Genomic DNA, 25840 nt, shown 5'->3' on the forward strand with positions numbered 1-25840 from the left:
TTCTGGTGATATGAATGGTTTTCAAGTTTTGGCAGTTTGCACTCAGGAAACTATTTCCAAGCCTGAACAAATGACAGAAGATTTAAACAGCAATGCAAAGTTGACGGTGACAGCTCAAACACAAACAATAAAGAAGAGTTCAATTAAAATTAATAGTACAAAGTAGTAATATTACCTTCCCCAGGCACCTGCCTTCTGCTACCAGTAAACTCATTAGCTGGGGAGTTCTTTGGTCAAAGAAACACATTGTTTGCCTTCTTACTCATTAGTCCACTCATATGTTCCTTTAAAATCATATACTTGCCTGATTGTTTGAAAGCACTATTCATTTTGTTCCCCGTGAAAGTAAACTTTGCAGTGAAGAGAAAACAATCTGTAAAATACCCCAATCCTTTTTTCTCCTTTCACACAGCATTTGTTTAAACAATATAGCACAATATTTCTTTTCAATTTTTAATTTTATTTTTTTGCTAAGGCACATGATGTATAGAAATACTGAGGTACAAAATGCAAATTTCTGCATAAGAGTTTTAAAATGATCATTTTGGAAAATGAAGGTGAACATCATCTTCCAGAATATTCAGCTTTTAGCTTGTTTTTTCTTTTGGACCAGTTCAACCAGCAACTTGTATCTAGCGATACAGTCTTCCTGTAGGAAGAGAAAAAGAGAGGTGAAAACAGTTACGTCCACAAATCAGTGCGACCTTCATGGGGCAAGTGCGTGGGGCCTGCTTGTTGGCTGTGCCTTGTGCTAATGTGAGTCTCGCATCCATTCCCTTTGCACAGAACCTGCCTACAACTTCCCAGGTGAGTCCAGCTGGTCACAGGCAGACGAGGCTAGACAGGTGCGAGGCGGCAGGCAGCTGGGCGTCCAGCCTACGGTGTGCTGTGAACTTGTGAACTGCTGGGGTGAGAGGCCAATGGCAGCTGTTAGTGACGCCTACTGTCGTCATTATGATTATGAATTTCAACGTGCTAACTATAATTATCTTTTTTAATATTTCACTATTCCATCACACATCACTTCAGAGAAACCAAAAAATTTGAGGCGTGGTGTCCACAATATTATTCTCCTTTGGGTTTGTCTCTCCCTAAGGGCTGCTGGGACCTGCCACGTCGGTCCAGCCCCACGGGACACCCACAGGGAGTGTGCGGAGCTCCTCCTGCTCATCCCAACCCCACCTCAACCTTCCAGCCTGACAGGTACAGAGCTTTAGCTTCAGATCCCAGCTGCCTGCCCATCGCCCCTTGCGGGAGGACTCATGACTGAAGCAGACGGGGTAATGCTTCAGAGGCCCCTAAGTCGCAAGCTTAGGGGCCTTGCGACTCTCGTGGTTATCACAAGGTACTTTCCAAAATCCATGTCTCTATAAAAAACACCTGGCTCAAGGGCACTGTCATCCTTGACTAACTTAAGGTGAGAGCAAACTAATGTCTGCTCCACAGCAGATGATTTTATCAGCTGCCTTGGACACAGAGTGGATGTTCGTTCTCTTCCTAGGATTTTTGCTTGGTCGTGTTGTGAGAGTTTAAGAAATGCCTTTTCTGCATCCCCAGAGGCCTTTCCTTAATGGCTCTGCTGCCCGTGGGTACTGCCTAGTGCATGATGCGGACATGGGCAGTCCCAGCACCTCACCTCGAGGACAGGTGGGCCCTGAGTCTGAGGAGCAGCCCGCATGTGCCTCAGGCATTGGCTTCTCCTCCAGGCCCAGGTTTCCCCGGGGACTCGCAGGCCACCTAAGGGAGTCACTCCATAGCAGACAAGCACGCAGGCCACCTCTCAGGGACCTGGTTCCAATATCAAGGCTTAAATGGAACTTCTGCACAACAATGAAAGTGCTGCTGATTTCCCGTTGAAACAGGAAGGTTTCCAAGGCAATGAGTTTGAGTTCTCGCCATAGGAACCCAGGGCTCCAGCTCCTTCATTTTAAACCAATGTCAAGTCACCACACACAGCAAATGTGTGTGTCCTGACAGATGCTGGAGAAATTCAGGGAAAGGAATTATTTCTGGCAAGCCAGTGTTTCTCAAATAGATCAACTGCTAATCGTTTTATTTTGCTCCCCGGGAATTCTCGACCTCTTCATTTTAAAGTAGGTGGTAGATAACTAGACCTGTGCACACAGGGACATTCATGGCCACAAGCTAGATTTTCTAACATTGAATTTCAATTAAAAAAAAAAAATGTAAATGAACAGGAATGTGCCCAGAGGCTACTGAGTGATAGGTGCAGAAGGCAGAAGAGATTGTTCTTTTGATTTCTCCGTGTTCCTGGTGCTTCAGACTAAGAGTCCAGCTATGAGGAAAGAAGCCCCGGAGACTGCATGTCAGGAAAGGGCCGAGTGGAAAAGACTGCGCTGTGAGGGGCAGCTCCACTCTGGCTGAGCAGGAGACGAAGACCATGGTAGGGCGTACTTTGCACAGGGACAGCCATCCTGCTGCCCGTCTGAGTTTTCATGTGAGAGCTAAGTGCAAATGTATTTAAGCAGATACGAAGAGCTGTAAACAGGGAAGAGAGGCTATTATAAACAGTCCAGGCTACAGAGGGCACCCTGACCCCACACACAGTCTGCCTCCGGGGTCTCTGGTCTACTAGAGTGAGTCCTGCTGGGGGCTGCTGGTGATCAGGGCAAGTGTCTGTCACACACGTCCCCCGGGTTAAAGTCTCATCACAGACCCAGATGGGCTTGTGATTTTGAGACAGTGACTACTCATTCTGGTACAAGGGAGCTCCCCACGGTTATGGAGGACCTGCCACTGCTCCGCGGCCCTCACAGTGACAAGGACACTGCCGAGCCACCCAGGGCTTCTCTCAAACTGCCACTCAAGTAGAGCGAATGCTCCAGGGCCTGGCAGGGTGGTTGAGGGGGAGATTTATGTCCCGTGCATAGCACTTTCTCTGAGAACAACTACCTTGTCTGTATAATGATCCAGCTTAGACTCTTGACCCCCTTTGTACGCACTGATCAACAGAGCGCACAGATTCCAAGGCTTTCAGGGGACACACGGGAAGATAACTGGTAAACGAGAGACGGAGTGGACAGTTGGAGACAGAAGGATACCAGTAAGATGAGAGCTGCAGCCACGTCAGTGGGATTCTACAGCCAGTGCGGAGGGTCCGGTCCCGCCTCACCCACCTTACTCTTGGACGGGACACATTTGGCTATTTTGTCCCAGCGGTCAGAGGATCCTTTTGGGTATTGCTGTAATGCTAATTCCAGAAGCTTCTGCTGACTCTGAGTCCACGGCAGCTCTGCAGGGCGACTTCTCTCCCTCTTCTGGCCCTCCTCGTCGCTGGATGCGTTTTGTTCTGATACAGCGAAGTCCTTCTGCCTCTTCCCACGGAGCTTCTCCCCTGGCTCCGCCTTGGCCGGCTCCTCGGGCAGCCGGGCGGGCCTGCGCCGCCGGGGCCCGCGATGTGCGGCCGCGTCCTGCGCCTCGTCCTGCTCCTCGCTGTCCCCTCCCTCCTCCTCCTCCTCGTCCCCGTCCTCCTCCTCTTCCTCTTCCTCCTCGGCCTGCTCGGCTGGGTCTTCCCGCTGGGTGATGATGTCATCGGGCAGGGCCGCGGTGGCCTTGACGGGCCTGGGATTCTGAGCTGTTGATTTGAGTTCAGCGAGTCTCACCATTCCTGTGAGAAAGGGCACAGCGCACAGATGAAGGGCGACAAGAGGGACGGCAGCTGCCTCCCACACGGCAGACAGTGCCCGAGGCATTCCCCCTGTTATTTCCCTTAGTTTTCACCCTGTTCTAGGACAGGTGTCATGACCTGAACCTGACTGAGGGGGCCCATCGGTCTCAGGCGGCAGCAGCGGTGGGTGGGATCCGACCCCAGTCCTGCCTCATTCCCGTCCCCGCCGTCTCGCTGCTCTGCGGAGCAGCCGTGTAGGCAGAACCGGGCTGCGGTCAAAGAACGCAGACATCTCGCTGAGAAGGAATAACCTGCTACTGTGCAGGTAAGGAAGGTTATTCTTCACAACTCACAGAGTTGTTGTTAATTCCATTAGCACGACTAACATGACCTGTCACACCTTATGCCGGGTCACCCCCTGCGGGTGACTGTGGACACTGGTGGGACCTGCTCTCCGCTTGCCTGTGCATCTCATGGCCCCACAGCAAAGGGCAAAGCAGCTCGTCTCCCAGCCACAGATGCCATCTCACAGACACCCTTACATGCTCTCCTACACATTTCCTGTTCTCTTCACAACACTTTTCACCCCCTCCACCAATGCTCTAGTCAGATCCACGTCTGCCTTCTGTGCTGCAATACTCTGCCTTTTCAGAATACATTTTTGGAAAAGGTTTTGAAGGCCCACTTCTTTCACATGAACAGCCCCTTTCCTGTATCTGTCTCCACACGCAGGGAAATTATTGATAGAAAAGGAACCTGGGGATACCCTCTTCCCTAAACCCTGCAGAACCCCAAGTTGACTCCTTCCTGGGGATGACGTTTGGAGATCTAAGGTTTTACTCACCTGCGTTACCCTCCCTGGGACCTGTATTTAAGTTGGAAGGTTTAGGAAGCATTTTCTTACTTTCTGGTTCCAAGCAAACAGTATGGAGATGCTAACAAAATTCGTTAGGCTTAGAGGAAACAGATTTGGAGAAACAGATTCTTGGGAGAGCTGCTGCTGTCTGTTCTGAAGGACAGGTCTGTGTGGAGCTGGTGGGGGAAACTGCACACAGGGCATTTTGCACAGACCAGCCTCCCCTGCGGCCCCCACCCCCCAGTACTAGAGAACAACAAGGTTTTTATAGTTCTTTAAACTTATTAAATACATCTCAACACCCACTGTATGTGCAGGGCTGTGGGTGCTTGTTGGTGCCCCTTGTAGAGATATGACCAGTACAGTTCACTGGGCAAAGCTACACCACCATCGTATTTAAAGTTGTTATAAAAAGGGATTTATTTGGAAAAAACTACTTTAGATTAATGGAGTGAGGTAATGTTAACTCACCTGGCGAGCAGGTAACTGAATCCTTCAGTTGCTTGGCTTTGGTTGTCACCTGTTTCAAAACATAAAAACAAAGAAGATCTTACTTTCCACATACGTGATGTAGCTCAAGTGACCTATTTCATGTAAGGTCCATGTGAATGAATAGTGTTTACTGAATCTTAGGCCTGGAAGGATCCTTAGTCATCAATCCAATCCATTTATTGAACCAACAAGGAAACTGAAGCTCAGAGAGATCAGATGGGTATTTTGGAGGAAGTCATTTAACCAGTGGGAAAGTCAGAACCAGAACTCAGATCCCCAAACTACATACTCCTAGTTCAATGACAGTTCCATTATAGTAGGCTGCCTCTTAAAATACACTAGTCTCAAATCATTACATAAACAGGTCATATTTTTCAGTTAGAATTTCCTGAAAGAGAATATCTTTCTTTACTGGAGAATATCGTACCAAAGAATATTATAAACTGGGGAAATTTACTCTTAAGCTAATATGTTTTACTATAAAAGTCTTTCCTTTTCTTTGTACCCTATGAACACATAAGACACCAGAAGAATTTATTGGTAAAATAGGGTAGTTGGACCCAAGAACCATGAGACATTTACATACAAGAGTGTGGATCCACAGAGATAATTTTGTTCTGTGGCAATTTTTTTTTCTCTCTATATAAATGGTATTATATTGTGTGTCTCATCCTATAGCTTCTTTTTTTTTCATTTAACAATGTCTTGGAGATCTACATATAGATTTCCCTTTTTAAAAATTGAGATAGAATTTACATAGAGTGTAATGTACAGATTTTAAATGTACAATTCAATGAGTTTTGACCCAAAAAAACAACAAAAAAACCCCAAAACAAAAACCTCCCCAAACCCATGTAACCAACATTCTGATAAAATTATAGAACACTGCTATTACCCTAGGAAGTTCTCTCATGCCCCTAAGTCAATCTCTACCCTGCTGTAGACAACCAGTGTTCTGATTTCTATTATATGTATTTTAAAGTATGGGATCAAAATTAATTAAAAAATTTACAAATGCATGATTCATTGCCCCAATGCATTTATCAAACAAGCCATCCTTTTTTCCATTAATTAAAAATGTTAACTTTATTATTATTTTCCATTGTCTAAATGGACTAGTTTCCTATACTTTATATCCTATCAGACTAATTCCTGTATATTCTTGAACCAGTATTTTACTGCTTTAATGAAATTTGAAAGTAAAACCTTAGAAAAGCATGATTGTGAAGAACGCAGAGTTAGGCAGATCTGGTATTTGAATCGTGGTCCACCTCCTATTAGCTGGGTACCTGGGGCAACTTCCAATCTTTTCTCTGTCTCAAGCATTAACTTCTGCAATATGGGAGTAATATTACTAATATTATTTGCCTGTTAGGGATTTAAGCTCTTAGCAAGATAGCTGGCAGATATTGAAGGCTCAGTAAATATTACCTATTATAATTGACATGGATCATTTGTTTTCCATTCATACAAAGGGAAGAATTAGAGAAAATATTTAAAGCTGCTTAGAAACATGCTTTCGTTTTATTCCCTACCTTCCTATTTCCAGATGACCTCACTTCCTATTTTATGGGGGGGAAAAATTCAAGTTATCCAACATGAGCTTCCCTGAGATCCAACCTTCCCAACTCCAAATTCCACTGTATCATCCTATAGCCTTCCCTTCTTTTATCCCAGTTCAAAGAAAGGAATCATCTTCCTTTATCTTGAATCCTCACAGAACTATGCTCCAACAATTAATTTCCTTCACTTTCATCTTGAACTTCTGTCCATCAGCTATATCCCATAAACCTTCAAGCTTAGCTCTAGTGGGCTCTACTTTAGAAGACTATCTTCCCTTACACTGTCTTTTCTATTCCATGTGGCTTTCACGAAAGTATCTCCTAGTTTTCCCTCTTTCTCTGAATGTTCCTTCACTGGCCCCTCCTATATGCTCCTCCCTCTTGCTCCCTAATATAATGTACAACATTCTGTCCTTGCAATTCATGTTCTTTCTTCTTCCTTCTTTGGTATCTCATGCCATCTGTTCACTACCTTGGAAAAGAAATGATTAACTATACCTCTGGTCCCGACCTCTAGCTTGGAATGCCAGGCTGACAGGAACTGACCATGTAACATAATAGATCATGAAGTTCTGAAAAGGACTTCATCGCTATCACAATAAACTTACTATGGACCAGGCATTGTTCTAAATGTGTGTGTGTGTGTGTACACCTATTCCCCACAGCAGCCGTATTGGTAGATACGTCATTATTATTCCCATTTTGCATTATCTGAGTCCTGAGAGAATAAATAACACATCTAAGATTAAAAGGCTAGTGTGTAGCTGAACCCAAGGAAGTTCGTCTCCAAAACCTTTGCTCTAAATCACTATAAATCCTGCCTTTCAAATCCAAATCTCCGTATTTTGTAGATGAAGAAATAGGCCAAATGCTCTTTCTGCTATACCACATGGCTTCCCTCCAGCTGCCATGAATCTGATTGAGAGCTCCACAAACTAAACAAATCCCAGACTGAACTCATCAACTTCTCTGCTTTTCCTTCTTTCCTTAGTGGTACTATTACCCCAGTGACTTAGGCTCCAAACCTGAGTCAGTTTTTGGACTTTCCCTCCCTCCCCAACCAGCTACCATGTTCTTCGTAATATGGGTCCCATCTGGTGCCTTCTCTCTCTCTGACCTCCACTACCTATATTAGTCCTTCATTCTCACCTGACTGAACTAATGTATCAGCCTTCTAACTAGTCTCCAACTTACTTAGTTTTAGTTCTCATATAATATCCCCAAAGCAGAGTTATGATCAAATACCTTTGATAGGTCATTGACTATATAATAAAAGTGTTCAATTCTGAACCAGACATGCAAGGAAATCTACAATCTGGTTCTATTCTCTATCCTGTATGTATCCTTCCTTTCCGCAGAACTAAACAATTAATGATCCCCAGATAGTCAGAAATTGCCTACCCTGTACTTTTGGCGATTGTTGACATCGTCTGAAATGATTTTACTTTCTTCCGCAAACCTCTCCTTAAATATCTGTCTGGAGCCAAACCATTCAAGGGGCTCTCACATGTGACTTTCTTCTTGAAGACTTCCCTGATATCTACCCTCAGGACTAGTAATTCTGGTGACAATTAATCCCTCTCCTCTGTCAATTTCTGCTGTATTTTTAAAGATTTTATTGTTTTACATTATCATATAATAAACTTTTCTCTTTACAATTCTATGAATTTTAACACATTTATAGATTCATGTAACTACCACCACATACAAGAAATGTAATAATTCTTTTTCTCCTCCTGCATCTTTATTTTTAAATAAAATATTTTGGAGATTACGCTAGTGTAAGATTTCCCTTGTTCTTTTTTTAATAACCTAATTGAGATGTAATTCACATACCATATAATTCACCCACTTAAAGTGTACCAATGATTTTTAGTATATTTGGGTATGTGCAACCATCATCATAGCCAATTTAAAATATTTTCATCACTTCAAAAAGAAACACTGCATGCTTGAGCAATCATCCCCCATCCTCCCCAGCCTACCACTTATCCCTAACCAAGCAACCACTAATCTACCTACCTCTGTCTCTACAGGTTTCCCTGTTCTGGGCTTTTATATGAATGGAATCATATAACATGTGGATTTTTGTGGTTGGCTTCTACCTCTTAGAGTAATGTTTTCCAGGTTCATTCAAAATGTAGTATACATCAGCACTTCATTCTTTTTTATTGCTGAATAATATTCCATTGTATGGATAGACCACATTTTGTTTATCCATCAGTTGATAAACATTTGTGTTATTTCCATCTTTGGCTATTATGAATAATGCTATCAACATTTGTGTACATTTTTGTGTTTTCATTTATCTTGGGTATATACCTAGGAGTAAAAGTGCTAAATCATATGGTAACTATGTTTCACTTTCCAAATGGCTGCAGCATTTTACATTCACACTAGCAGAGTATGAGGCTTCTGATTTCTCTACATTTCAGCTAACATTATCATCCAACTTTTTGATTCTAGTCAGCAGAGTAGGTGTGAAGTGATATCTGGTGGTTTCCATGTGCATTTCCCTAATGATTAATGATATTGAGCATTTTTTTCATGTGTTTCTTGGCCATTTGTATATCTTCTTTGGAGAAATGTCAATTCAAATCCTTTGTCCATTTTTTATTTGGGTGATTTCTCTTCTTATTACTGAGTTGTAAACGTTCTTTACATTTTTCTGGATACAAGTCTTTTATCAGATAAATAATTTGCAGATATTTTCTTTCATTCTGTGAGTTGCCTTTTTACTTTTTTTTCTGAAGCTCTGATTGGCTTTAATTAAGCGATTCATGAATTAGGAATTATTCCATCTAGCAACTAGAAGGGTGCTCCCTCTTTTTACTTTCTTAATGGTGTCTTGTGAAGCATAAAAGTTAACTTTGATAAGGTACAGTTGATAAAAAAAATTTTTTTGGTTGCTTGTGCTGTTGGTGTCATATCTAAGAATGCTTTGCGAAACCCAAGGTCATGAAGACTTAACCTTCTAGTTTTCCTGTAACAGTTTTATAGTTTTAGCTCTTACATTTAGGGGAATACTGACATTTGACAATGTTAAGTCTTCTGATCCATGAATAGGTAATATTTTCCCATTAATTTTGATCTTCAATTTCTTTCCATAATGTTTTGTAGTTTTTAAAGTTTGTACTTCTTTTGTTAAATTTATTCCTAAGTATTTTTTTTTTTTTTTGATGCTATTGTAAATGAAATTATTTCAATTTCACTTTCAGGTTATTCATTGCAAATACATAAATATAAAATTGATTTTTCCAAATTGATACATATCCTGCAACCTTGCTGAACTCATTTATTAGTTCCAATAGTTTTCTAGTGAATTCCTTAGATTTTGTATATATAAAATTATGTCATCTGCAAATAGCGACAGTTTTATTTCTTCCTTTCCCATCTGATTTCTTTTTGCCTAACTGTACTGGCTAGAACCTCGTGTACAACGTTGAATAGAAGTGGTGAGAGCAGACATTGACTTGTTCCTGATCTCAGTACAATAAGCATTATGTTAACTGTAGGTTTTTAGTAGATGCTCAGGTTGAGGCACTTCCCTTTCATTCCTAACTAGGTGTGTCATACAAAGGTGTTGGATTTTGTCAAATACTTCTACTGAGATGATCTTGTGATATTTGTGTTTTTATTCTATGATATGATGTAGCTACATTGATTTTCAGATGTTGAATCAATCTTTCATTCTTGGTATAAATCCCACTTTAGGAGGGTGTATAATTATTTTTATAACTTACTGGGTTTGATTTGTTGGTTATTTTGTTGAGGATTTTTGCATCCATATTCATAAGAAATATTAGTTTGTAGTTTTCTTATCCTATCTTTGTCTGGTTTGGTATCAGGGTAATAATATTGCCTTTAAAAAATGAGTTAGGAGGTATTCACCCCCTTGTTTTTTGGAAAAGTTTGTGAAGTACTGGTATTCTTTAAATGTTTGGAGGAATTCAGTGGTGAAGCCATCTGGGCCTGGGCTTTCCTTTGTGGGTAGGTTTTTAGTTACTAATGAAATGTCTTCTTATAGGTCTATTCCTCCTTGATTCAGTTTTAGTAGTTTGTGTCTTTCTAGGAATTCATCCATTTCATCTATATCTATTAGAAAAATATCTACCTTCTATTTCATTAATTTCTGCTCTACTTTTTATTACTTCTTTCTTCTGCTTGCTGTAAGTATAGTTTGATATTCTTTTCTCCAGTGTCTTAAGGTGGAAGGTTAGATGATTGATGTATTTCTTTCTTTTTAAAACCATTTTTATTTTTCAATTACAGTTGACATATACAATATTATTAGTCTCAGGTGCACAACATAATGATTAGACATTTATATAACTTACAAAGGGATCACCCCAATAAGTCTAGTACCCATCTAACACCATACATACTTATTACAATATTATTGATTATATTCCCCATTCTGTATTTCACATCCCCACGACTATTTTGTGACTACCAATTCGTACTTTCTAATCCCTTCACCTTTCTCACCCATTCACCCACCACCCTCCCATCTGGCAATCATCAAAATGTTCTCTGAATCTATAAGTTTGTTTGTTTTGTTTACTTTGTTCTTTAGATTCCATATATAAGTAAAATCATGTCTTTCTCTGATTTATTTCACTTAGCATAATATGCTCTAGGTCCAAACAAATTGTTGCAGATGTCAAGATTTTATTCTTTTCATGGCTGACTAATATTCCATTGTATATATGTACCATTTCTACTTTATCCAGTTATCTATAGATGAACACTTAGGTTGTGTGCATATCTTGGCTATTGTAAATACTGCTGCAATGAACATATAGATGCATATGTCTTTTCGAATTTGTGTTTTGGTTTCTTTGGATAACTACCCATAATTACTGGGTCCTTGTCTCTCGGTATAGCCTTTATTTTAAAGTCCATTTTATGTGGCATAAGTATTGTAACCCCATTTTTTTTTCATTTTCATGAAATATCTTTTACTTTCAGTATGTGTATGTGCCTATCTGAAGTGAGTCTCTTGGAGGCAGCATATGTAAGGGTCTTGTTTTCTTATCAGCCACCCTTTGTCTTTTAATTGGAGCATTTAATCCATTTACATTTAAAGTAATTGTTTATATATAGTTATTGCCATTTTATTATTCATATTTTTTGTTGTTTTTCTTCTTTTTAAAAAAGTCTCTTTAACATTTCTTACAATACTGGCTTGGTGGTGATGAACACCTTTACCTTTTTCTTGTCTGGGAAGCTCCTTATCTCTCCTTCAAATTTTTTTTTTTTAGATTTTATTGGGGAAGGGGAACAGGACTTTATTGGGGAACAGTGTGTACTTCCAGGCCTTCTTTCCAAGTCAAGTTGTTGTGCTTTCAATCTCAGTTGTGGAGGGCGCAGCTCAGCTTCAAGTTGTTGTCCTTTCAGTCTTAGTTGTGGAGGGCACAGCTCAGCTCCAGGTCCAGTTGTCGTTGCTAGTTGCAGGGGGCACAGCCCACCATCCCTTGCGGGAGTCGAACCGACTACCTTGTGGTGCGCTCCAACCAACCGAGCCATCCGGGAGCTCAGCGGCAGCTCAGCTCAAGGTGCCGTGTTCAACCTTAGTTGCAGGGGGCGCTGCCCACCATCCCTTGCGGGAGTCGAGGAATTGAACTGGCAGCCTTGTGGTTGAGAGCCCACTGGCCCATGTGGGAATCGAACCGGCAGCCTTCGGAGTTAGGAGCATGGAGCTCTAACCGCCTGAGCCACCGGGCCGGCCCGATCCTTTATTTCTTGAGAATTTCTGTTTTTTTTTCATTATTTTGGTCTCAGGAGGAGGCATGCATATGGTAATGATGGCAAAACATTTCTGTCTTGGGGGCAGGTTTGGCATCTTTAATAGATAATTTATGATTCTGAGCAGGTTAAGAAGTTTCCAGATAAGTGATGGCCTAATATAAAGCTCAGTGACTAGTGTGTTTCTGAGTACAATAGCATGCCACTTCAGGAAAGGAAGTCATCTTTCAGTGAGCATGGCCATCGCCAAATCCATTTCTCTCCTATAGCTAGATGATTTCAATTACTTGGGTGCCAATTTATCTTTTTAAAAAAGATATAACTGACAAAATTATAAGTGTAAAATGTGAAAACTTGACACACACACATGAAAAAGATTCCCACCCCCAGTCAAGTTAACACATGCATTACCTCACTTTTTTTTTTTTTGGTGAGAATGTGTAAGTTTTACTGTCTTAGAAAATTTCAGTTATACAGCAGTGTTATCAACCATAGTCACCAAGTTATAGATTAGATCCTTAGACCTCATTCATTTATAACTGAAAGTTTGTACCCTTTTACTAACCCCCTATTTTCTCTATTCCCCCAGACCTAGACAACAACTTTTTTACAATTTCTATGAGCCTGATTTTTTTAGGAGCTGAATTGTATTACATTGTATATGCATTACATATTTTCTTTATGCACTCATCTGTTGACAACTAAGGCTGTTTCCATACCTTGGCTATTGTGAATAATGCTAGCTGATGTGCTATTGTTTACAAAATGCAATATAATATTATATAATAAATATAATATAATATAATATAATATAACTACTATAAAACTATACTATATAGTTCAATAGTATAAATAAAATTTTACAAAATTTAAAAATATATCTATACTTTTAACAAAAGTACAGATATTCGAGGTAATGATTTTGTTTCCTTTGGATAAATATGCAGAAGTGCAATTGATAGATCATATAGTAATTCTATTTTTAATTTATTGAGCAACCTCCATCGTGTTTCCCATAGTGGCTGTACCAATTTACATTTCCACTAACATTGTACAAGGGTTCCCATTTCTCCACATCCTCTTTAGCATTTATTATCTCTTGTATTTTTGAAGATAGCCATCCTAACAGGTGTGAAATGATCTCACTGAGGGTTTGATTTGCCTTTCTCTGATGATTTGTGATGAGTACCTTGTCATATACCTATTTTCCATTTGCAAATCTTCTTTGGAAAAACATCTATTTAGTTCTTTCGCTGTTAAAAAAAAGTCTTTGGGGGTTATTGAGTTGTAGAAATTCCTTATATATTTTGGGTATCAATCCCTTACTGAATATGTGGTTTGCAATTTTCCCCCTACTCCATAAGTTGCCTTTTCGTTTTGTTGACATTCTTTTGCAGTGCAGAGCTTTTCAATATGATGTAGTCCTATTTGTTTATTTTTGCTTTTATTGCCTTTGTTTTGGTGTCAAATAGAAAAAAATCACTGCCAAGACTGATGTCAAGGGGCTTACCACTTACATTTTCTTTTAGGAGTTGTATGGTTCCAGGTCTCACATTCAAATCTTTAATCCATTTTGAGTTAATTTTTGTGTATGGTGTAAGAGAGTGCTGTAGTTTCACTCCCTTGCATGTGGCTGTGCAATCTTCTCAATACCACTTAATGAAGAGGTTGCCTATTCCTCATTGTATATTCTTGGCTCCTTTGTCATGCATTAATTGACCATATGTGCCTGGGTTTATTTCCTGGCTTTGTATTCTGTTCCATTGATCTGTGTGTCTGTTACCATGCCAATACCATACTGGTTAATATAGTTTTGTCATATATTTTAAAACCAAGGTGCATGATGCTTCCAGCTTTGTTCTTTTTCAAGATTGCTTTGGCTGTTTGGGATCATTCTTGGTTCCACACTAATTTTAGGATTGTTTGTTCTTTTTCTGTGAAAAATGCCATTGGAATTTTGATAGGGTTTGCATTGAATCTGTAGATCACTTGGGTAAGTAGGTATAGATATTTTAACAATATTAATTCTTCCAATCCATGAACATGGATTATCTTTCCATTTATTTGTGTCCTCTTCAATTTCTTTCATCAATGTCATAGTTTTTAGCAAGCAGATCTTTCACTTTCTTGGTTAAATTTATTCCTAAGTATTTTATTCTTTTCGATGCTCTTGTAAATGGGATTGTTTTCTTAATTTCTGATAGTCCTTTGTTGGTGTATGGAAGCACAACTTATTTTTGTGTATTGATTTTTTTATTCTGCAAATTTACTGAAATAGTTATAAGTTCTAACAGGTCTTATTTTTTTTTTTCTGACTCTGTTTTTTTTGTATAAAATATCATGTCATCTGCAAACACAGATGACAAGGTCATTATCAAATCTTTATCTCTCTATAGATCTAGATGACTTCGGTAACATGGGTGCCAATTTACTCTTGAAATGTTTAGTGTTATTTTTCTCACATGTTCCACAATGAATTTTTCAGCTTCTCTTTCCGTTTTTATATTATGTTCAATTGCAGAAGTTACATTAAGAAGACAATGTAACTTTATGACAAGCTACATTTAAGATTTTTTCCCCTTATTCGGTACCAACCTCTTGGACTTAGTAACAGTTCTGTAAGTTGACATACAGTCATGTGATGCATAATGATGTTTCAGTCAACAACTGACAACATACAGTGGTGACCCCTAAGATTGTAATGTAGCTGAAAAATTCCTTTTGCATAGTGACATTGTTGCCGTCATAAAGTCGTATTGCAACACATTACTGATGTTTGTGATGCTGCTGCTGGTGTAAACAAACCTACTGTGGTGCTGGTCATATAAAAACAACACAAACAATTATGTCCAGTACATAATAAGTACAATGACAGTAAAAAAAAAAAAATTTTTCCCCCCTAACTGCTTGTAGGGAGAAGACATATTCCTACACAGGTCTCATATAGTTGAGGCTTTTCTTCTTCTTCAGTACCTAAACCAGTAATGTCACGGGTTTCCACCTTGGGTGGGCTTTTGGATAACACTGGATCCACATGTGTATTAACACTCACATGGATTGTAGAATTGTGGGGATATTTGTTTCATCATGCTCAGATTCAAAGCAGAAAACACTTATAATTCCTCTTAATACAGTCATGTGTAATTTTATCTTTAAAACTAATGAAATAGGGACCATATGATTTAGTCTGGGACATATGGGTTAGGGCTGAGTGAATGAAAAAAATCTAAAATAGGTTTCATTCCTCTAGTGAAAACACTGATGAAAGTAACAGAATATTAAATTAGAAAAATGAAAATTATATTCCATATGGTGTTAAGACCAGTGGACAGTTACATGGTGGCACATTTCTACTCAATATACAGAGGAATTTTCCAATTTTGTGAGCTATATGAAGTATATTTTCATAGTCCTGGCATCCTCAGATAACTCAGAAAATAAATGTTGGCTACTAGTGATGACCTCAAGTCATATGTTTCAAATTCTGCCTGGCTTGATGATAAGTGTTACTTTTATAATAAAAATTATGTAACTGTGAAGTTCATTATTTTCATTCATGTGTATTTATTTTGGCCAACTTTCTGTTTGAATTTAGCACTCACATAACTGAGAACTACAATAGGTTTTAAATATAAAGAGCACTCTGTTACCTGAACATTAAATAAACCACCTGAAAACTTTCCAACTAGTAGAAAGCAGTGCTGTTCATTCTTATCATTTCTTCAGCATCTTTCAAAGTTTTCTCTGGGTTCTCAGTCTGGATAGAAAAATACAAGAAGTACCATGTTTCCCTGAAAATAAGACCTACCCGGAAAATAAGCCCCCATTAAGATCATCAGACAGATGGACGAATTTAGTACGTTATGACGATGTTCCAGAAAAAGATGACATGACTGTATTTGAATAAATGTGGATTGTTGTGCATGAAAAAATAAGACATCCCCTGAAAATACGCCTTAATGCGTCTTTTGGAGCAAAAATTAATATAAGACCCAGTCTTATTTTTGGGAAAATACGGTATAAGACCTGGTCTTATTTTCCGGGAAACACGGCAAGAATGGTGTTCCTCTTAATCATTTAAAGAGGGCCTTCCACTAACTTCCTGATTACCCATATCAGTAATTTAGTTGGCCATTTAGTGGGAGAAAATACTTCTGCCAACAGATAATAGTGTAGTCCTGCAGATACTGTTAGTCCATCAGCGAGATACTGTAACAATCCAACATGTATTTACCCATCTTCCTCTTTTTAAAATGGTTTCCCATAATTTGTAGCACAAAGAAGGAATTTTAAATTACATTAACGATTATTAGCATCTGCTCAAGGCTCACCAGTCTATTGACTTGCTGCATCTCTAAGCTGTACATCACTAAGAAGGAGTTAAACAAATACGAGTAATAAAATAATGCTGCTATAAGAGTAATAACATAATGCTATTACCAGACCACAGATTATAATGTGAGTTTTTACCACTTCCTTCATGGATACATCATCCATAGTATTCAAATTGCATGTGATTGTAACTAGCAAATTAGATCTAGCCTTTAATGTAAATACTGTCTTCTTGGGTTAACATACAGGGTTCTAATGAGTGAGTACAAATTACAAACTCAGTATATGTATTAGTAATACAGGACACTAACTAGGGTCCAGAAAAAATACATTAAGAATGTTAAATGGAAGATATATAATAAAGAAAAGCTTTCATGTAATCTGCAAGTGTGCTTTGCTTGAATGAGTCACTAAAGAAGACTTGTTCAAGTGTTCATTAAGAGTTTAATCAGACCTTGACTATTTCTGTGCTTCAAATAGCCAAAGGATATATGGGAGAGCAACTGCTTATACAGCTGCTCAGGAGTATAGCTACATTAACTGGCCAGTGTCTTGCGACATTAAATACGTCGCTCTCCAATTCAGCCTCCTTGGCCAGCACCGCAGAAAAACAAGATACTTCACTTTAAAGATATTATTTGATCAAGTATGCAAACACAGAATGGTGCTGCCCTATATGCAGGGTTCAAAATCAACTTTCTGCTAAACCAAGAGGGCAATGTCATTTTAATAAGAGTCAGATAATCTGGGCTCTACTCCAGATAATCTGACTCTATCATTAGCTAACTTTGCAGCCTTGAACAAATCCTTTATCTCTTTCTAGAATTCACATCTGCAATAAGTGATTATTATATATAGTGACTTAGCAATTGTTTAAAGATTCATGTTAACAAAGTATTTGCATGATGTTATCACATTTTGTTGCCCGACTATTGTGTGAAATTGATATCACAGATGAAAAAACTGCTGCTCCGAGGGATTTGGGGACCTGAAAATCATTCCAGCCCATAAATGGTAGCATGAGGACACCAAAACCAGGTTTTCTTTTAAATTCTGTTGTCTTTCTATTTTTCTTCTTTGTGCATAAAACAAAAAAATGCTCAGTTTAAATATTCTGTGATTCATTGGATTAGACATTATTACTGAAATGTCTTTCACTTCATATCAATTACCAAAAATGTATTAAGTACTGACTCCATGCACCACGGTACTGAGAACAGTGGTGTAATCATAGGTCTAGTCCTATCCACCTCAAGGAGCTTCCAATCTGGTTATTTCCTTGCATACTTGTTCAAGAGATTTCAAATTAATTTAGACTATGCTGATAAGAAAGAAAATCATTGTTTATTGCTTTAAAAAATCTTTTAATTCTAAATCAATATTAGCTAAAGGAAGGAAGGAACGATCCAAAACAGGTTTGTGTATTGACAGTTTGGGAGTTTGGCCTCGCCTCTCAAGAAGGACAATTCTATACTACTTTACCTGAGTCATTGCCAATCATCCACTGGGGGAATTTATTAAAGATTCAAACCCTTGTACTTCAGTTTCCCCAATGGGTGTCAGCTAGATCTCTCCATATCTGTGCCCCTACTGATTTGCAAGGGTTCAAAGGATCCAGCAGGCTAAGTAGATACCTTGTTCCTCTCCACTATTCTATTTGCTCTTCCTTAAGCTGTGTCCTCTGAAGAAGATGACAAGTGGAGGACAAGGGCCTTGAACAGGGGAATATAAGCAGGCAAAAATATTAATAAATGGCTCTAGAATTCCTCTGAGCAATAAAGCTGTCTTTGTTGAAGGGATAGTCTGCCAAGTGTTTCAAGTAGAGGTTATAATGCTCCCACCACCCTCCTGGGCCTATGTGTCAACTGCCACCTAGACTTCAGAGGAAAGAGCAACTATTCTGCCTCACAGATGTGTGAACTGGAGCATAGGCTGAGGGTTACACTGGAAGACAGAAAGTGAGGGGAAAATGCAAGACAGAGGAGGAGGGACAGAAAGGGGAAAAGGATAAAGGAGAAAAGCAACGGGGATGGCATGACCAAGAGGGCACTGGCTGGTGACAGTAACGGCTGGTATGCATTAAGCTGCTTGTTATAAGGCATTCCTCCATTTCCCCTACAAAATCACTAGGAATGTTGATCACTGGGTAAGCTTCACACTCCAGTTAATCTATACCCACCCTGCTCATTAATGCTTTTTGTATGAGTGGATTCTTTCTGAGAAACTCACTATAACACAGTACACATAGGGCATACTAAGATGCAGGCATGTGGGGGAAGAAGAGTATAAACCTTGGGAATTAACACAGATACTGGGAAGATGTTTGTCACAGGAAGTGGAATCATTGGTGGTCGTAGACAATTAGTTCTAGATCTCTGAGAGGCAAGGAAGGTCCATCTGACATCTGGGTTAAACAGTATGACAAGGAAGGGGAAAACAATTTTAGGATGTAACGTAAGTTGTTCACTATGTGATTTCAGGCACAGCATCAAAGGTTTGTGTGCCTCCAGACTTCCCACCTACGAATCTCCTGAAAATCCATTCCAGACCTAATGATGAATTCTGTACCCACATAACTATTAAACTATTAACATTTAGCAAGATCACAGGATACAAGACTAACATACAAAAATCTATTCTATTTCTACATATTATCAATTAACAATCTGAAAGTGCAATTAAGAAAACAATTCTTTCACAGCCTTAAAAAGATTGATACTAACAATAGTTTAACAGAAGCTCCAGACATATACATTGAAAATACAATACAGATAGCAATTAAAGAAGTTCTAAATAAATGGCGAGATACCACATGTTCATGGATTTGGACACATAACATGCAACATGGCAATTCTCCCCAAACTGATCTATGTATTCAGTGCAATACCCAATAAAAATGTCTTTTGTAGAAATTGATAAACTGATCCTAAAATTTATAAGGAAATATAAAGGACCTAGACAGCCCAAATCATTCTATAAAAGAACAAAGTTGGAAGGATTTTACTGTTCAATTTCAAAATTTACCATACAGCCACAGTAATCGGGACAGTGTGGTGTCATCAGGATAGGCATACACATCAGTCGACTAGAACTGAGCACACATAAATAACCCTTACATTATGGCCAAATGATTTCCAACAAAAGTACCAAGACAATTCAATGGCAGAAAGGATAGCCTATTAACAAATGGTTTTAAGACAACTGGATATCCATATGCAAAAAAAAAATGAACTTGATCTTAACAAGAAAAAAAACAAGTGTTGGTGAAGATATGGAGAAACTGGAACCATCATGTATTATTGGTAAGAAGGTAAAATGGTACAGCCACTTTGAAAAATAGTTCGGCAGTTTCTTAAGAAGTCAAACATCAACTTACTATATATAACCTAACAGTTCCACTTCTAGGAATTTACCCAAGGGAAATAAAAACAAACATCCATACAAAGACTTGTATATTAATATTCATGACAGCATTACTCATAATAGCCAAAAAAATGGGAAAAATCCAAATGACCAACTCCTAGAGAATGGATAAACAGAATTTGGTATTATCCATACAATTGAACAATAAAAAGAAATGGACTATTGATACGTGCCACAACATGGATGAACTTCAAACATTTGCTGAGTGAAAGACGCCAGATGCCAAATAATAAATATTGTATAATTCTATTTATCTGCAATTTTCAGAAAAGGCTTGTATATATACAGAACAGGTCAGTGATTGCCTGAGTTAGGAGAATGGCAGTGGGGAAAGACTGAAAATTTGGTTGAGGAAACTTTTTGGATGATGAAAAATGTTTAAAACTGGACTGTGATTGCACACTATACAAATTTACTAAAAATCATTGAATTGTACACTCACAATAGGTAAATTTTATGCTACGAAAATTATATCTTAAAGTTTTTCTTTCTTTTTTTTTCCTTGGTAAGAACAGATAACATGAGATCTACTCTCAACAATATGGTTAATTATAAGTGCAGGGTGGTACAGCAGATCTCTAGAACTCATCTTGCATAACTGAAATGTTATACCCTTTGAACAGCAACTCTCCATCCTCCCCACTCCTCAGCCCCCGGCAACCACCATTCTACTTTTTGCTTCTATTCAGTTTGACTATTTTAGAGACCTCATAAATGGAATCGTGCAGTATTTGTCCTTCTGTAACTGGCTTATTTCACTTATGATCTCAGCATTCATCCATGTTGTCACATATTGCAGAATTTTGTTACTTTTTATGGCTGAGTAATAATCCATTATATGAGGTTTGATCAAACAATACAATGAATGTTTAAATAAAAAAAAAGTTTTATTACAGTAAAAGACACATTGCCATTAATCCCCCTCAAAATACTCCCCTTTGCTTCAAACACACTTGCCCCATCGTTCTTCCCACTTTCTGAAGCAGTTCTGGAAGTCCTCTTTTTGTAAGTGTCTTTAGTTGTGCTGCTGTGGCTGCCTCCATGTCCTGAATCATTTTGACTTTGGGAAAGAGCCAGAAGTCACATGGTGCCAGATCCAGTGAATAAGGTGGATGAGGACACACTGTAATGTTTTTATTTGACAGAAATTGAATATAAAAAGTGATGTGTGAAACAGAGCATTTTCATGATGGAGGATGATTTACGGCACACTTTAAAACACGCCTTCTCTCAACCGTAGCTCACACCCAACTGACTGCACCAAGTTGAAATTGTCATACAGTTATTAAGGTTCGACGTGCCACTTCCCTGTGTGGCTTCCCATATTGAAAATCCCTGCTTTCCTGTTGGATGGCACTCGATAGCAGCATTCACCGTATTTTGTGATCACAATGGAAAGGCTCCGTCACACATCGCTTCTGGTACAGCAATTTTTGTCAAATAAAAACATTACTGTGTGTCCTCATTCACCTTATTCACCGGATCTGGCACTGTGCAACTTTTGACTCTTCCTCAAAGTCAAAATGACCATGAAAGGTAAACTTTTTGAATCTATTCAGGACACAGAGGCATCCACGACAGTGCAACTAAAGACACTCACGAAAGAGGACGTCCAGAACTGCTTCAGAAAGTGGCAAGAACGATGGGATGTGTGTTTGAAGTGAGGGGGGGTATTTTGAGGGGGATTAATGGCAATGTGTCTTTTACTGTAATAAATTTTTTAGAATTAAAAATTCACTGTATTTTTTAAATCACATCTCACACACACACACATACACACACATTTCTTTTATGCATTCATCTTTCTTTTTTTTTTTTAATTAAATTTATTGGGGTGACAATTGTTAGTAAAATTACATAGATTTCAGGTGTACAATTCTGTATTACATCATCTATAAATCCCATTGTGTGTTCATCACCCAGAGTCAGTTCTCCTTCCATCACCATATATTCGATCCCCCTTACCCTCATCTCCCACCCCCCACCCCCCGCCCCCTTACCCTCTGGCAACCACTAAACTATTGCATTCATCTTTCGATGGACATGTGGGTGCACCCACATTTTGACTATTGTGAATAATGCTGCAATGAACATGGGGGTGCAGACATCTCTTAGAGATTCTGATTTCACTTCTTTTGGCTATATAGCCATAAGTGGGATTGCTGAGTCATATAGTAATTCTACTTTTAATTTTTGGAGGAACCTTCATACTGTTTTCCACAACGACTGAATCATTTTACATTCCCACCTACAATGTGCAGGGGTTCCAATTTCAGCACATCTTTGCCAACATGACAATATCCTTTGTTTTTTGATAATTGCCATCCTGACACGTGTGATGTTATCTCATAGTGGTTTTGATTTGCATTTTCCTGATAATTAGTGATGTTGAGCATCTTTTCATATACGTGTTGGCTATTTTTTAATCTTTTTTTTGGGGGGAGGGGTGCTAAGTTTTAGGAGTTCCTTATATACGAGGTCAGACAATTAAGTTCGCAAACTCATCCTAGAAAAAGTGCTACATACCTCACTGCTGAATATCACTACAGTCACCTTCAAAGTATCCCCCTTTGGAAGCTATGCACTGACACCAATGCCTACTCCACCTTTCAAAACAATTTTGGAACTCTTCTTCTGGAATGGCTGTCAGAGCTGTCGTCGTATTACTCTTGATGTCCTGAATGTCATTAAAATGTCTTCCTTTCAATATTTCCTTTATTTTTGGTAAAGAAAGAAGTCATTGGGGGCCAGATCAGGTGAGTAGGGAGGGTGTTCCACTGCAGTTATTTGTTTACTGGCTAAAAACCCCTTCATAGACAGAGCCATGTGAGCTGGTGCATTGTTGTGATGCAAGAGACATGAATTGTTGGCAAAAAGTTCAGGTTGTCTAACTTTTTCATGCAGCCTTTTCAGCACTTGCAAATAGTAAACTTGGTTAACTGTTTGTCCAGTTGGTACAATTTCATAATGAATAATCCATCTGATATCAAAAAAGGTTAGCAGTGTCATTGCGACAAGTTCACGAATTGTCAGACCTTGTATTCAGGAGATTAATTCTTTGTCGGTTATATGGGTGGCAAATATTTTCTCCCATTCTGTAGGTTATCTTTTGACTTTGTTAACTGTTTCCTTTGGTGCGCAGAAGTTTTTTTAGCTTGAATTTTGTTTAGTTTTGTTTTTGCTGCCTGTGCTTATGGTGGCATTATCAATGAAATCATTGCTAAGGTCAATGTCATGAAGATTTTCTCTTATTTCCTTCCAGGAGTTTTAGTTTCAGGTCTTATGAAATTTTGAGTTGATTTTTTTGTATGGTATAAAAGTCCAATTTCATGCTTTTGCATGTGGATATTCAGTTTTCCCAGCACCGTTTGTTGAAGAGACAAGGATATCCTTTCCCCACTGTGTATTTTTGGTACCCTTGTTGAAGATCAGTTGACTGTATATGTATGGGTTTATTTCTGGGCTCTATTCTGTTACATTGTCTATTTGTCTTCTTTATGTCAGTAACATACTGTTTTGATAACTGTAGCTTTGTAATATATCTGGAAATCAGGCTTTTCTCTTCTTTCTCAAAATTGTTTTGGTTATTTGGAATCTTTTATGGTTCCATACAAATCTTACAATTGTATTTTCTGTTTCTATAAATCGATGAAGCTTTTATAATAAATTTAAAAAGAATGAAGTAAGCCTATATATGCTGACATGGGAAGATATTAAAAGTAAAATGTCTTGTTTCTTTAAAATTTTAAAAGTAGTTTTTAAAATCAAGGTAATACACTTACAAAAACAATAAAAAAGAAAAAATAGTATACAACAAGGGCTTATGATGAAAAGCAATGTACCCAGAGGCACTCATGTCTGTTCACAGTTCTTCTGATGGTTACTACATAAAATAACAGGCTTTTGGCTTATTATATCCTGAATCCAACCTCTTTTTCCCAGTTCTACCAATAACCGAGGTCCAAATTACCATTGCTTTTTGCGTAGATAACTGAAATGGCCTCTTACTTGGCCTGTCTTCCTGCCTCCCCTTCGCTGGCCACACCACCTTCTCCCCAGAGCAGTCAGGAGGGCTCTTCGACCACGCACTCCTTTGCTCCAAATCCCCCAAAGCTTTCCCACCTCACTCAGAATAAAATCCAAAATCTTTGCCTTGGTCAGTGAGGTCCTACATGGGCTGGTCCTGCACCACCTTTGGTCTCACCTGTAACCCCCTCCTACTCACTCCTTGTCAGTCCTATGGACCTCTTTGCCGGACTCTGCACACCCCAAACATGCTGTTACCTCAAAGCCTCAGTAAGGGCTCTGTCCTCTACCTGGAATCCTCACTTGCTTTGTGTCCCCGCTTGAATATTACCTCTCAGAGAGGACTCTTCTCAGAACCCTGTTGTAAATTCCAACTTCTTCAGTTTCTAACTTGTTATTCTGCTTTTTCTTCATAGCACTTGTCACCATCTAGTTTTTCTTTGACTCCATGTATTCAGGTTCTTTCCGTCATGCTTCTCCACCATCCCTTTGGGCAATGTCTTTGCCTTCACAGTTGCAGCTTAGTTGCAGACAAATTGATATTCAGCTCAATGGATGGTAAAAGTGAGTAAGAGCTCCTATGAACATACGTTACTTCAATGATGTTCCTCTGAGAATAAATTAGTACCCTAGCTAAAGCGGAGTTGGCGGGGCTTGGGAGCGCAGTGTTACTGGGCAAATACATGCCTGAATACAAATCCATTACTAGGTAAGGGAAGGACATATTTTGGTAGCCAATGTGCCATTGTCTTTCACATTTGTTGATTTTAAAAATTGAAAAACCTTCTGTAAGTACACACACACGCATATATATATATATATATATATATATATATATATATATATATATAAATAAAAATGTTTAAAATACGAAAAGCCATGTAAATATGATCTAGTGAATATTACTCACTGTAGAGACAGGTAATATGCTGTGATTACACTTCTTGTGTCACTCAAAGGAGAATGTTCTATCAAATTCTTTTGCTCTATCACTCCACTTTTCAGTATACTTAAATTTGGACTATGCCTTTGTTTGTATGGTTTTCTGTTCGTGGAGTTTCCAGTTGCCTTTCCCTCCCCATTTATATATATATATATAAAATTTCCCAAGTTCTTAGCCATACTATCTAGTCTATAAAATCTCTTTTTCTCCCAGGATTGTTCTCCCAGCCTCTCATTCTCGGCCTCCGATGTGGACTTCTGATGCTGCTGGTGTGCTGTGTCACTGTGGGGTCCTGGGGTTCTGCTCATCGGGTTGGCTCCAATATTCCTTGGGTTCCAGGTCTTCCTCTTTTTTGATTTATTACTCGTTTTTGCTGGAGTATAATCTCAGGAAACTTTCCATGAAAGACATGAATCCTTGCCCCACGGATTTACCATCACACTTGGTCTGTTCTTGATTCAGAACCATTTCCCCTCAGAGCTCTGAGGGCATTGTTTCCCTTCTCTCTCAGAATCTCATGTTGCTAAGCAATCTGATTTGCCTAACTTTGGAGGTTTCTTCTTCCTAGAAGCTTTAAAGATATATGTAGTCTCGGTGTTCATACATTTTCCTGGGATCTTTTCCATGTATCCTACTTAACTTGGGAAGGCTCTTACAAATTGGTATCAGGTGTTCCTACCTGGAAAACTTCATTGTATTATTATTTACTGAATAATGTTCTTGCGTCTGTTTTTTTTTCTCTCTCTCTCTCTCAATGGAATTCTTAAATCAGATTCGGACCTCTTGGACTGATTCCCTGTATGCCATATCTTTTCTGTAACATTTTGAAA

At 38.8% G+C, this 25840-nt stretch overlaps 1 protein-coding gene across 1 annotated transcript in view; it reads right to left on the reverse strand.

The window, feature by feature from the left end:
* Positions 1–445: 445 nt before the first annotated feature.
* The window catches only part of DNAJC1 (DnaJ heat shock protein family (Hsp40) member C1), a 197369-nt gene continuing 171974 nt past the window's right edge, over positions 446–25840 (reverse strand). The window contains exons 10-12 of the mRNA XM_019755999.2: positions 4956–5004; positions 3138–3628; positions 446–649 (exon numbers count right to left, since the gene is read on the reverse strand). Coding sequence (XP_019611558.2) covers positions 581–649; positions 3138–3628; positions 4956–5004 — 609 coding nt within the window. The 3' untranslated portion in view covers positions 446–580. The remainder of the gene's footprint in view (positions 650–3137; positions 3629–4955; positions 5005–25840) is intronic.

This window comes from Rhinolophus sinicus, linkage group LG02 (genome assembly GCF_036562045.2).
Source record: "Rhinolophus sinicus isolate RSC01 linkage group LG02, ASM3656204v1, whole genome shotgun sequence".
NCBI lineage: Eukaryota > Metazoa > Chordata > Mammalia > Chiroptera > Rhinolophidae > Rhinolophus > Rhinolophus sinicus.